The sequence below is a fragment of the Lycorma delicatula genome, chromosome 6 (genome assembly GCF_047948215.1).
Source record: "Lycorma delicatula isolate Av1 chromosome 6, ASM4794821v1, whole genome shotgun sequence".
In the NCBI taxonomy this organism is placed as follows: Eukaryota; Metazoa; Arthropoda; class Insecta; order Hemiptera; family Fulgoridae; genus Lycorma; species Lycorma delicatula.
In genome coordinates, this window is record NC_134460.1 from 85,233,493 (window position 1) to 85,248,199 (window position 14,707).

Below are 14,707 nucleotides of genomic sequence, written 5' to 3' on the forward strand. Positions count from 1 at the left end.
TAGAAGAATCCAATTGTTTCATAATATAAATTATCCTACTGGAGAGTAATTATTATAATTTTAGTCATGTTTCTTCTATCCTAAAAGTTTCTTTTAAATTTTATTTTGATTATGATCGGTAACACTTTGAAATATCTCAAATTTTAAGCCATCTTTGATTGATTAAAAGAATTCAGACTTAAAGTATAAAAGAGAGAGCAGCAGAAAGAGAAGGAAAGAGGGCCACAAGTATGTGGCCCTACATACTAATTACATTCTTGGGTCTAATTTTTCAAGCTTTCACGTGTTAGTATTTTGTACATTTAAATTTAATCATTAGTAAACTCAAGTACAAATCATCCTTATTTAATAAGTGATTTCAATAATTTTCAAGTTTTTTCATTGCAAAATAATTCACACACCCTATGTTTTAAATATGTATGCCAACATTCCTGTTAACTCAGTTTGGATTACTGCTTGAGTCAAAAGTTAAATACAATACCTACAATTGCATATTTTATTTATGATTGAGAAAAAGAGAAAAATTTTTAACTTTTAAAATGTGGAAATCATACCTCAAATTTAAAACAATCTTAGTTTGACCAATTTAAACTTAAAATAAAAAGTAATGTAATATTAGTTTGTATCAGTTTCCGTGGATTATTTTTTTATTATTGTTAACAAGTAATATTATCTATGTAATTTAATTCATATATGTAAATGTAGAATGACTAGTTTAGTATAATCAGAAATTGAGAAAATTTGCTATTATTGTTGGAATTCTTTTTACCTTTCTTCACCCCTTTCATAATTAAATTTAAAAGAAAGCAAAATTCTTTTTTAGATATTCACATAAAATTACCCACATCAAAAATCAAGTTAATATCATTGGTTACTGAGAAATTAAAAAAAAAATATCTGGGTTTCAAAAAAATTAAAAATCCATTTTAACCTTTAACTCGGAATTTCAAAAAAATACTTTTAAGTGTGCACTTACACTGTAAGAAGAACATGTATACAAATTTTCATCACCTTACCTTCGTTAGATTTTGCTGGGCACTGATGAATCAGTCAGTCTGATGGTCGGTCAGGACCATTTACTTTATAGGTACAGATATACTATATACAATATGTCCCACGAAGAGGTATACCCTTTGATTTAGAGTCACTCGCCCATTCCCCCACTGATTCTATTGAAACTTTGACCTTTAATAGAGGCATAATGGAGGTTCTAAAAATATTTGAAATTTTCAACCTTCTAGAATTTATAGAAACAAAATGATGGCTTTTAAATTCAGCTCTGAAATATCGTATGAATATTTCAGAGCTAGATTATCAAATGCAATGGTCCATGCACAACATTTAACATTTTGTTCAGTTGTAAATCCCATTTTAACAATTAAATGTTTACACAGGAAAGTGAAGCAAGGTTATGACTAATTATTAACTTGTTTTATTCAATTTGAACAGCTGTTTAACAAAATATCATATGGTTTTAATGATTTTTACCAGCTATTTTGTAATGAATAAAAAATGTGGTTTATCTGAAATTGATGTTTTTATTTGAAAGCTGCCATTTTGTTTCTGTAAATCCTAGAAGGTTGAAATTTTCACTGAACATTTTTAGAACCTTCAGTAAAAGGCCTGTAAAGTTTCAATAGAATCGGCTGGGGAATGGGCGAGTGATAATAAATCAAAACCGTATATCTCTTCATAGGACACATGATATATATACTAGCTGACCCGGCAATGCTTCACCATTGCTAGATTTAATAAACATATATATATATATATTAAATGAACACAAATGAAAGTTTGATAAAATATTAAAAAACTGAACATTACGGAACTTCACAAATTTTAACTTTTCACTTTATCCCCTTTTCCTTTTTCACTCTATTCCCATTTCCCCTTTTACCCATTCCCCCTTTCATCATTTCCCTTTTCACCTATTACCCCTCACCCTTTTCACTATTTCCTTTCTCCCTTTTTCTCTTTTTCTCTTTTCCCCTTTTACTTTTTTCCTTTTCCCTTTTCTCTATTTTTCTTTTTTCCCTTTTTCCCACAAGTAAATCAGTCCAGTAGTATTTTAGTCTATAGTGGACACACAAATGAACATTGCCTTTTATAAATATAGAAGAAAGTCTGTATATTTATTTGTTTCATAAATATCTCACCACCAGTGCCACCTAGTGGGTCCATATTTTGCAAAAATATTTCTTTTCACGTAACTAATATATATTCTGAATATGAGCCAAATCGGACCATAAATACAATTTGTCAAAATATCTTTTTTTACCTTAACATGAAACTGAAAAATATTAACTGCCAACTAAAATGAGGCTGAAGCTTAGTTAGGCAATATAATTTCAACAAAAAGACAGCAACAATGTTGTTTGAACTTTTCTTTTACATTTGCATACAGCTTAAAATTTGATTATTTTTCCAGTGATTTTAGAGTTTTTAATTGATTATGAGTTTTTGACTAATTTTTATTTTTTAAACTAAAGAAATTTAAAAAACTAAAAAAAATAGACAAATTTAAAATTAGAAAAGTTTAAAATATTGAATTTTTGGGTGCTGTGGTTTAGGAATTTTTTTTAAATATTCCAATTATATATATGATGATGTTATTTAGTTTTACAAAAAAAAGAACTTTGACTACAAATTTTTTTAATCCCAATGCTCATCAAAATATACCTCCCTCATTTTTTATTATCTAAACCATAATACAATCGATCTCTCTGCTCCCTAACACTACACAGCTACTACACTAAATTTAATGACTAAAATTAAATTTGGAACATATCTTATATATAATTGCACATGTACATACATATTCACTCATATGTGGTATTTTTATCTATGATTTATTTTCAACCTTTGTGACTTCAAAACAATGACAGATTAAAAAATTCTGAATCCCAGATTATTTGTATACCATAACAGCCAACAAATTAAACGTTTTTTTTTCATAATTTATATTGCAAATGTCTTGTAAAAGATAATTAAATGTAGTGTGATATTTAAGAGTAATTATATTTTAAAAGAAATTGTTCTGAACTTTGAAACAATCACATTGTTAATTTTTATTATATGTAGTACTTATTATATATATATAAGAATTTTATTAATTTAGGTTAGAATAAAGACATTTATAATAAGTTGATAACATTTCTAACATTGAACTGTTATTTTGTTTTTTTTATAAATAAAATAACTATTATATAATGTTTTATTTTTTGGAATAAATATTTGTTTATATTTAATACAATCACATACTTTATAAATGGATTAGAATAAAATGATTGATTATTTTTAATTCTCTAAAATATTATTATTGAAAAAATAACAACTATTTTTTTATTATTAACTTTTGTTCTGTATAATAAATCAAAATTTATCTTACTTGGAAGAATATAAATTCACATGCTAATTGAGGGATGCATTTCACTGGTTTGTAAAATGGACATACTTTAAATATCATGTTAGTAAATTTAATTAAATTTAAAAAAGATCCTATTCTTGTATATTGCACTCTTCAAATTCTTTATTAAACAAATATAAAAACAATTCAAAATGATAAATGAGCCGCGTTCAAATTAATGAAACTTGTTTTTCAAAAGATTCTCCTAGATAATTTTCAAAGCCTTCTTTTGCAATGTTTCTGGGAATATTGTTAATCTCCCGTATCACGTATCTTACAATGATGTGGAAACTCACTTATAGATGTCATTGAATAATATATATTCAGTCTAAATGTCTTTCTTCATTAATTTGTATATTAGTCAAATTTAGTGTGACTTTAAATTTCATATTGTTCAAATAGATTGAGATCTTAGTTTTCATGTGTAAAATCTGCACATTGTGGTTAACGTAATTGTATGTATCCTGTTTCTATATGATGATAGGCAAAACTTGAATGAGTTGTGTGTAGTAGCATTAGGTGTTCCTTGTATCTTTGGATTAATGTCTCTTTTCTGACTGATGTAATATTTAAATTCATTGATCATAGTAAATATATTCAACAACAGATTCAAGGAACACATACAGACACTACATACAACAGAATCAGTTTTTCACATCTTCTCGTAGAAACAGTGCGTACATAATTATAAAGATATTTACTTCAATATAAAAATTTACTTGTACTATATAAAGCCAAATCAGCAGGATCTCAACAGACTAAAACAATATAAAATTTAGAGATACATTACATTTGGTTTATACAATATAGAAGGAATATATTATTCAGTTACTTACTTAAGAAATTTTATAACTTTTTTAAAATGATTATCATCCATATTCTCTGAAAATCCACTGAAGAAGGTGCTAATAATTAACTTTGATATATTTCTGTAAAATGAATTCCATTAATATGAAAGAAGGTCTTTATGGTTTTTTCAAATTTTGTCATATTGTTCAGTAAAAATAAGTATTATTATTGTTATTATTAGAAATCAGCATAATAATTTTTTTGATTAGTTTATACTTAGTGTTTATCACTCAGGTACCAGGTGATTTTATCACTCACCTTGCTTAGAAACTGCAGGATACTTTTGGTTCAGCTAGCTTACCAGTAAAATAGAGTACATCTGGGGCTGTAAAATATCACAACAGATTTGAAAAAGATTTGTCAAGAAAATGAAGATTTTTTTAAAAAAGAGTGTAAAACATTATTTAGAAAATGAATTTGGATTTTCATAGCAAAAAACTGCATTTGTCTTGCTTAGTTTTAAAAAAAAATTATTCCAAATGATTCTATTTTCTTCTTATTGTTTAAATTTAAAAGCTTCATTCCCCACAGTATGTGCATTATATCAGGGCCTATTGGATAATGTAATCCTGTAAAACATTTTCCTTTCTATTATTGTTTGCTGTCTAGTCTCTTTTTCCCCATCTGAGAGAGGTTCAAATTTATGAAAGGGAAAGTAGTTTATTTGGTCATTTATAGGTGTTTCTAAAAGATATTTCTCAAAACTGGAATGATAGGAATTTTTTTCAGATCCTTCTAGATTATATCGGAGGAATTTTGTGGTATTGTTTACATGCCAACTGTCTTCCTGTCATCAAACTGTTATACAAAGTTCTCGGTTTATCATGATATACGAGGTCTGTAAATAAAGTAATGGGACTGGTTCAGAAAAAAATTTTTATTTACAATCCAAATATACAAGGACTCTATCAACTTCGAAATAGTTCCATTGGGAAGCCACACAATGCTTCAAATGGTTTTCCTACTCTTCATAGCAGTGTCGGAAGTCAAAAACCGGAATATCCTTCAGATGGTTGTTACATTTTTTTTTGTTTTCTACTGTTCCAAAATTGTGTCCTTTGAGGTGTTTTTTTAAAGTCGGGGATGGGAAAAAGTCACAGGGACTGAAGTCAGGTGAATAAGGTGATTGAGGAACTACAGGAATGTTTTTCTTTGCCAAAAAACCCATTAATTGAAAGTGCAGTGTGACAAGGTACATTGTCATGATGCAGTGTCCAGTTGTTTTTGATGACTGGTTTCACACAGGTAACTCTTTTCCACAGTCTTTCAAGAATTTCTCAGTAAACACATTGATTTACAGTCTTTCCTGTAGGCAAAAACCCCCCCTATGGACGTAAGAAAAACATTTCTGTAGACCTTGTAAATACATATTTTTCATAATATAAACGAACAGACATATCTTTTTTTTTAAATCGGTTAAAATATTTTATTTATACAGAAAATATATAATTAATAATTATATTAAAATGTAAAATTTTATTGACTTTTAATACAACCTATCATTTGTATTTGCCTCACATAAATAAATCACCATGAATTTATTGATACAAATCACCATCAATCATCATTGATACAATGATCTGCTCCAATTAGGATTAAGATTAGTATTTGTTTTTTTCACAATTATTGATTGTTAGTCAAGTAATGGATTTAAAAAGAAAAAAATTTGGAATCACAATTATTTTTAGAAGTTTTTATTTGGAAGAAAATGCTACCTTTTAAGAAAATTAAATTAATGTATGGAAATTACTATATTTAGGCAAAGCTGGAATCAGTTTTTACTTCATACTTTTAACTTAACCATAGCATTTTAATTTAGTCATGTTGTTGATCTTGAACAGAGAGAGGGTAAAGTTCTTTTGCTTGGGTCGGAAGTGTGAGAAGTAAAAAAATTAATTACTGATTATTTCCGCAGATAAGACAAGGTATAAATTTTAGTCAAAGTTTTATAGTTTTAGCACATATCTGCCCTATAAGATGAATTTAGTTTAGATTGCGATCATCATCTACTTAATAATACTGTATAACGTTTACAGAATTATGTCCTATTTGTACTGATTCGGGTAATGACCTTGATTATTCACGAAAGTGTCGTATGCGCTACTCTATTTTGTGGACATACCCTACTCTGTACTAGTAAATAATTACGATTTGACCGTTTTTTTCCTCAGTAGCTCACTAAATATAACTTTTAATATTTATCTTTAGTATTGTTTTACTATTACAATATAATGTTCTATTATTATACAGCGTATTTAAATAATATGATAGATTTTCGATAAGTTGTAATAATTTTCAAGATCAGTAACAAAATCGGTGGTTGCACGCATAAAGGAAAATCCCCTTTTAGCATCGTTACGTTGTGGTTTCGTAGTATGTCATGTGTTTCAATTTATATAGATTTCAATCTAATTTTTTTGTATCTGTTCTATCAGACGAATCCGGATTTTGAGGGTCTTTTTTACGATTCAACTATCGTGTTAACTGCGGAAATATACGGTGTATGAAGGTTGTGAGATTGGTTAACTGATCAAGTCATTTTCAAACAATGACCCTCATTGTTAAAAATAAAATAAAATTAAAAAACATCCATGGCAGCTGCAATTTTTTTTTAATTTCATCCAGAAATTTGGGGATTTGAATCTCCATGAGGCTAGGTATTTTTTATAATCTACAACTATTTATTACACATCATAATCGTCTGATATGTAATGTCATATGAGCCTATGAGAATAAATCATTAACAGGATTATTATTGACTGCACGTGATATGAAAAATAACAGAATTTGATAAGAAGTTGAATGTGAATATGGATGAATAAAAAAAGAATAAGTCAACTGATAACTTAAAGATATAAAACATAAAAACCTAATGATAACGAGATATTGTGATGACGGTAAACAATTATAAATATCTCAGTATACTTTATTCCATAATCATAAATCATTGACTTCCACAAAAAAAATTTAAAATCTTTTCAATGATTATTGCAGAAGTGTCAGTAATTTTAGTTTGCATTGTCTAACGTTTGTTATTTTTCTTTTTTTGTTACTTTTATTTGAACTTTAGCTTATTGCATTTAATTATTTTCCATTGTTCTTCAAATATAATTTGGTGCAGTTATGATAAAATTACAATTTTAATTTATACAACATTACTTATTTACACATTTACATGACTTTCCTGTGTGATTTTTTTTCTTGTGGACAGACTTGTACACAACAGACAGACTTGTGAATTTTATTCTACACACATAATAACATATTTATGTAATCATAGGATTTACATATTTTAAGCAATAATAAGTAATTTTCTTTTTATATACATTTATTAAAATGTTATGTAAAGCTCTCAAAATTGATACAATAATTATATTTCAACTTTAATATATTTTTTATATTGAGGTCATTATTCTTTAATGCCTGTTAAAGAAAAAAATTAATGCTCGCACAAGATTATCAGTTTTATTTAATTTTTGTTAATGATGTTAAAGTAATAATTCTTGAAATTAACTCAATGAAAAAGTAAGCTGTATACTCTTCTTATTTTTAAGCATGTTTGTACTACATTAAAGTTTTTTACTCATTCACATATGGTGGCAAAGATATTTTTTTGATTCTTGTCTTCGTTATTTCAAAAGTATTCAGTCTCATTTAACAACACAAATATATTCATAACATTTCTAAATATTGATTTTCTTTGTTTTCAGGTAAAAAACATATACTACATGGTATTAGTGGTGAATTCCGATCAGGAGAATTAACAGCCATAATGGGACCATCAGGAGCAGGCAAAAGCACCCTTTTAAATATATTAGCAGGATTCATGTAAGTCAAACTAATTTATGTATGTATACTATAACATACTACTGCACTTAAAAAAAAACTATTTTCTGTTAATTTTGCACTATTTCATAACCCTTTCCTTTCAGATTTCATACTAGGTGAATCAAAAAATTTTATTCATTAACCAGTTTTCATAAATGATTAGACAGTTGAAATAAACTGCTGGGTTATTGTGGGTTTCTAGTTTGAAAGTAGACATCATCACATTATATTTATTTAAATTTTTGACACCATTTTTTTGCCATAAATTATCACAAGACACCCATTTTTACAGAAAGTAAATAAGCTCAAATAGATTTGGCCTGATTACTTTTGTTTGTTGCAGATCTAATCACTTGTACTTCTAGTTACTGTTTAAAGAAGTTTCCAGTGCTCTGACATAACATAAAAAAGTTCATTCACATCAAGGGTAGTTAAATCATCAATAAAAATTACTAATATTGTTTTAATCAAGATTTTTTACAAATAAAAGAAAAATTGGAATTTTATTTGAAAAAAACTTTTTTATTATTATTATTTTTTAAATGTGATGCATACGAGATCTGTACAGAAAATAACAAAACATTTTTAATTATGCACAAACGGAAATATATAGTGATGTGTGGTTGACAGCATTGTGTTCCACATAACCTTCTCTGTAACCACCTGTTCTTAGATTGTTGATATCTCATTTAGTTTTCGTGATATGTGATATTTTCAGGAGCAACAATACAATGTAAAATTTTGCATGAAACTGGGGAAAACTTTCACAGAAACATTTCAACTTTTGAAACAAGCTTACAGAGATGATGCTCTGGGTTGTACACAATGTTACGAATGGTTTTCACTATTTTAAAAGTGGTTGTCAGTCAATTGAAGATGACCCTTGACCAGGAAGGCCTTCAACTTCAACTGCTGACATTCTCATTGAGAAAATAAACAATCTGTGCATGCAAATTGCTGATTGCCTGTCAGAGAACTTGTAGAAGAGATTAGCATCTTGATTGGATCATGCCATGACATTTTGACTGAAAAATTGAACATGCATCGAGTTGCAGCAAAGTTTGTTGCTCGTTTGATGACCGAACAGCAGAAAGAACATTGAGTGGACTTTTGTCTGCAAGTTCTTGAACAAGCCAATGATGAAGCATTCATGTAACAAATCGTAATGGGAGATGAAAGCTGGTTTACAGCTACGATACTTAGGCAAAGGTTCAGTTATCACAATGGATTGGCAAAGGATCTCCACGCCCTGAGAAAGCATGTCAGTCTTGATCCAAAGTCAAAGTGATTTTAATGGAATTGTGCATTTTGAATTCTTGCCTCAAGCTGGAACAGTGAACCATGCATACTATTAAGGCGTTTTACAACGGTTACAAGAAAAAAAACTGTAAAAAGAGACCACTTGTGGCGAGACAACTTATTATTCCTTCATCATGACAATGCTTTATCAATCAGCTTTGTCAATTCGTCAGTTTTGTCCCAGTTATGAGATGACTGTTCTCCTTCAGGCTCCCATTTCCAAAATTAAAATCAGTGATGAAAGGACGCCGTTTTGAGACTGTTGATAACATTATGGCAAATTCATCACAGATCTTAAAGGCCATTTTAAATGAAGCTATCCAGGACTGCTTCGCCAAGTAGAAACACCACTGGGAAAAGTGTGTGAATAGGGGAGGGGAATACTTTGAAGGGGACAAGGACCAATAATTTGTAAAATTAATAATAAAGATTAAAAAAATAAGTTTGGTTATTTTCTGAACAGACCCTAAAAGAAGCAAATGGCGAAAATATGATTGAGAAATACTATTTTTATAGTTTTTTTAAAGTATTATTTTCTGACTATTTTTGGTTTTATTAAATGTTTCTTTACTCATTTTGGTCCTTTTTTGCTACAGCTTGTTGTAGTTTCATGGTTTTAGAATATTTTAACTTTGAATATGTTATTTGTAAGTAATAATCATTCTAATTATATATATATATATATATATATATATATATATATATATATATATATATATATATATTACACAAATTTCAGATTAAAGTCATGGATTCACTTTATGAAGAAATACTTTGTGTTTATATGTAACCTACTTTTGTACTTTATGGTTGTCTCAAATGGTGAGACAAATTTGAAAGATTATGTTTTCAAAATTAAAAAAAAAAAATTATTTTTTTTTATTAAATGTTGGCCCAGTTGTACACCTTAGTCAATTCAGTCATTAATATAAATTTACTATGGTCACTAAACAGGATAAAGAATCTGGATTAGTTTGTGGTACCGCTCTCCACCAGATAGTACCAAGAATCCATTAGTTCTATTAATCCTGGCATCCTTAGCATGGGCTTAAGTTCATCATGTACCAGCAGAATCCAAAAGGGGAAAACTGAGCACCAATATAACAAAAATGAATGAATAGTGAGAAAGGACGAGCTAACATGTTGTTATACCTGCAGAAAACAAAAATCCCATCCAGAAGATAGCTCGCGTTACTTCCTTCTAGCAGAATCTTTTAAAAGTACTTCACAATATATACTCTGAACATTATCCACAGGCCCCCTTTTATAAAATTGTGTAATACTGATTTCATTACATTTATTTTATTTTTATTCAGTATTAAAGGAAGTAGTGGAGAAATATGTATCAATGGACTAAGTCGAACGAATGGTCGTTTAGAACAGTTTCTCAAAATGTCATGTTATATTCTACAAGATGATGAGTTAAGACCATTAATTACGGTTAGAGAAGCTATGACTTTTGCAACACATCTTAAGCTTGGAATCTCAGTACCAATTTGTGAAAAAGAAAAGCAGGTAATTTTATTATTAGTTCAACATTTATAAAATCCTAGATTAAATTTGATATAGAATTTAAGTAATCTTAATGTAATTAATTATGTATGTTTGTTTACATAAACCCTTATGAAGCATGTTATCTGAATGAAAACTGTTTCAACTTTGCTACCAGTTTATACTTTGAAAACTTTTATAGCACTTGTGAAGCATTTTTGAATGTATTTATTTTTACAGTGCATTTGGAAAGCCACTGTGCATTATACTTTAGAATTATGTAGTATATTCTGTTCTTCAGTGTTAGATTGGTTCTCCCCGGGTTCGTTGGGCATTACTCAGTAATACACCAAAATGTTAATAGTTGTGAGAAACATAATAGTTTTTTCAATAGAGGAACACATTTTTCTCATTGAACATTTCTTTCCTGAAAATGACAAGTATACTGATTTAGTGAAGCACAACTTTTCAGAATTGATTCCAAATACTCTTGTTCCTCACTTGACCACAATGCAGTTTGAAATCTTATCAAAAGATTTCAGGCAACAGGCTTTGTTGAAGACACTGATTGAAGTGGAAGACCACCTAAACTAAATCAACAGAATCTACTTGATATTTTGGGTGCTATGTCCAAAAGTCAATGTGTAAGTTAGCACAGTAGCAAGGTATCGGACTTGCTACCGCACATAAAGCTGTGACTTTTTACGAAATATCTTTGGTAAATGAATCATTTCAAGGGGTTTGTGGCCTGTATGTTCACCCAATCTGACTCCTCCAAATTACTTTTTATGGGTGCATGATTAACGAACTGAAAGCCACACTAACGGCATACATACAAGACATTCCAGTACATCGGCTGTTTACAGTACTTAAAAACAAATTTAAACATGTGCAGTGTTGTATTGATGTTGGAGGATGTCATTTTCAACATCTTTTACAATGTGTTCCAGTTATTGTAACATCCGTTTCTATAAAATAATGAAATAAAAATACAAAATAATAATAAGAAAGTTTCGACATTACACTTCCATAATTCCATTGCACGAAACTTTCCAAACACACTTTTTTATTAATGGTCATCTGTTCGCAATAGTAATCCAGTCAATAATCACATTGGTTTTTGCTAATATTTGAACTTAAGAAAACTGGCAGTTGTACAATCATTAAATAAAAGCAATAATTCTGAAATTTTTTTTTGTTTTAAAAAGTTCACTGAAAGACATAATTTTTGTTTCCTAACATGCAATGCATGATTTTAATCTGGTTTTTGATGCTGAAAACGAATATGAACTCAGAATCTTTCTGAGTCACCCACTATTTTTGAAAAATTTTTAAATTTTAATTAAAGGATTTTTTTCATTTTTCAACGTATAGATAGCATTTTAAGCTCCTATATTATATTTTGTTAGCTCATTTTTTATTTTTTAACTTTGTTAACATAATTTGTAAGCTATAAATAAACAATACTAGATAAAGAATTAAATCATATCATAGTCACATATTATGACATCATATCTAATACTGAAGAGTGAACCTTCGTGGACAAGATTAATCATGTCTGTGCAGGTCAAAGCATGTAGCTGAAAACATAGCCACATGTTTGTTTGTATTAAGCACTGGATTTGTTATGAATTAATTTTGTTCAGTCTTAAGTTTGTTGACAGTGCAGTGTCATAATGCCTCGAAATTGTGTAAATGATGTGGATGCCTTTTGTTATGTATGTAGGTGAGTTTACCATAAAATCAGATAGAAAAGACAGTACACCTTTAATTAAAAAAGCATATCATTTGTACTTCAGTGTAAAATTGGTGATCAGGATAAGACGTGGGCTCCTCATATAGTATGTACTAATTTTTCTGTGTATTTAAGATGATGGCTGAAAGGTACACGGAAGGCTTTGCCATTTGGTGTACCTATAGTTTGGCGTGAACTAAAGGATCATATATCCAATTGTTACTTTTGTTTAACAAGTGTGTCTGGAATTTCTAAAATATCTAAACATACTGTAAAATATCCTTCATTGCATTCTGTAATCAGGCCTGTACCTCGCAGAGAAATTATTCCAGTTCCTGAGTCACCTGTGAATGTATGTTTCGAAAGCAGCGATGAAGAATCAGGCAGAACTGAAAAAGACAACAATTATTTCGATTTTGAATTATGTCCCAATAAGCCTCATCTTATATCACAAGGTGAATTAAATGACTTTGTTAGAGATTTAAATTTATAAAAAAATCAAGCTGAACTGTTAGGATCAAGACTGCAAGGTTGGAATTTACTTCAAAAAAATGCAAAACTTTCAGGCTTTTGAAGCTGACAAAAAGAACTTTCTCAGTACTTTATTGATGAAAATAATTTGGTTTATTGCACAAATATTGATGAATTTATGTTGCACTTAGACAAGTTCATAAACCTGAGGACTGGCATCTTTTCATAGATTCATCCAAGTATAATTTAAAAGTGGTTTTACTAGACAATGGTAACAAATATCCTTCGATACCAATCGCTTATGGTATTAATTTGAAAGAGACATATGAAGTAATGAAAGACGTTCTTGAAAAAATAAATTATAAAAAAAGTAGCTGGAACAAGTTATAGCAGCTATCTTGTTAGGCATGCAGTTAGGCTTTACTAAGTACATGTGTTTTCTTTGCGAATGGGACAACCGAGCTAGGGGTAAACATTATGTTACCAAAGAATGGAAGAAACAAGATAACTTAACTCCAAGTGGGAAAAATGTTATTCATGAGCCCTTAGTTGAACCCAAAAAAAAGTTTACTTCCTCTCCATATCAAGCTAGTACTAATGAAAAATTTTGTAAAAGCAATGAAGAAGGATAGTCCCAGATTTTTGTACATCAGGCAGAAATTTCCAAATGTAAGTGAAGGAAAAAATAGAAAAAGAATAAGAGAGTTAGTAAAAGATGTTGTATTTAACTGAATGTTAAATAATGTATAAAGTGCAGCTTGGCCTTCATTTAAATTATTTATATTTACATGATTTAAATTACGAATGATTAAACTTATTACTCTGTTGCATAAATTTTTAAAGAATACTAATCAATAATTTCTTTAAAAACCTAAATTTATTGCATCTCTGTTTAACTTGTACGTAAATATGTGCTCAAATAATGCCTTCTAAACTGTGATTTATTTTGTAGTATGTTTTAAAATTGGTTTCTTCATGTATTTAACTTAATATTTTGTGTATTTATATTTTAAACAATTAAATTGGATTTTAATGACATCCGTCTTTTGATTTATTTAAGTCTTTTGATTTATTTTATTTATTTTCTGCCCTTTCTAGCATTGTCACTCAAACATTTGTAGTTAATGCATATCGGAGTACCTCCATTAGTGACAATGCTAAGAAGGGCAGAAAATAACACTCAAATCAGTTTTCATAATTCTAGCAGAAATATGAAATTTCATGAAAAAAAGTTATCTTTATTTTATCATTAAAATGTGTATTCTATGACGCTGCTCTCAACAAATTTTTATCATGGTTTCCCTTTATCCATTCAGGGAAATGTTAGGACATTCTCTGTATTTATTCATGGAATTCCACATCTACACATTCCTGATGTAATGCATATACTGTCATTGAATAATCATCAGAATAAAAGATTTTTTTACTTATTTATAAAGATTCTATTATTGAATTATTAACTCTAATATTATATCTACTTATTTATTTATGCTTATAATATTGTAATGAATTAAGTTCTTATTGTATGGTTCTATTTTAAACTATCTGCAAAATATATATTTACTCGTACTTAATTATGTTGTAACTAGAAAATTTTCTTCTCAAATGTTTATATATAGAATGTTTTT

General features: G+C 28.7%; 1 protein-coding gene across 2 annotated transcripts in view; it reads left to right on the plus strand.

Annotated features, from left to right (window-relative positions):
• LOC142325991 (ATP-binding cassette sub-family G member 1-like) overlaps nt 1–14,707 on the plus strand; it is a 192,697-nt gene that overhangs the window by 145,845 nt on the left and 32,145 nt on the right. For both annotated transcript variants that reach the window (XM_075368028.1, XM_075368030.1), the window contains exons 2-3: nt 7,966–8,083; nt 10,699–10,897. In XM_075368028.1, the coding sequence (XP_075224143.1) occupies nt 7,966–8,083; nt 10,699–10,897 (317 nt within the window). The remainder of the gene's footprint in view (nt 1–7,965; nt 8,084–10,698; nt 10,898–14,707) is intronic.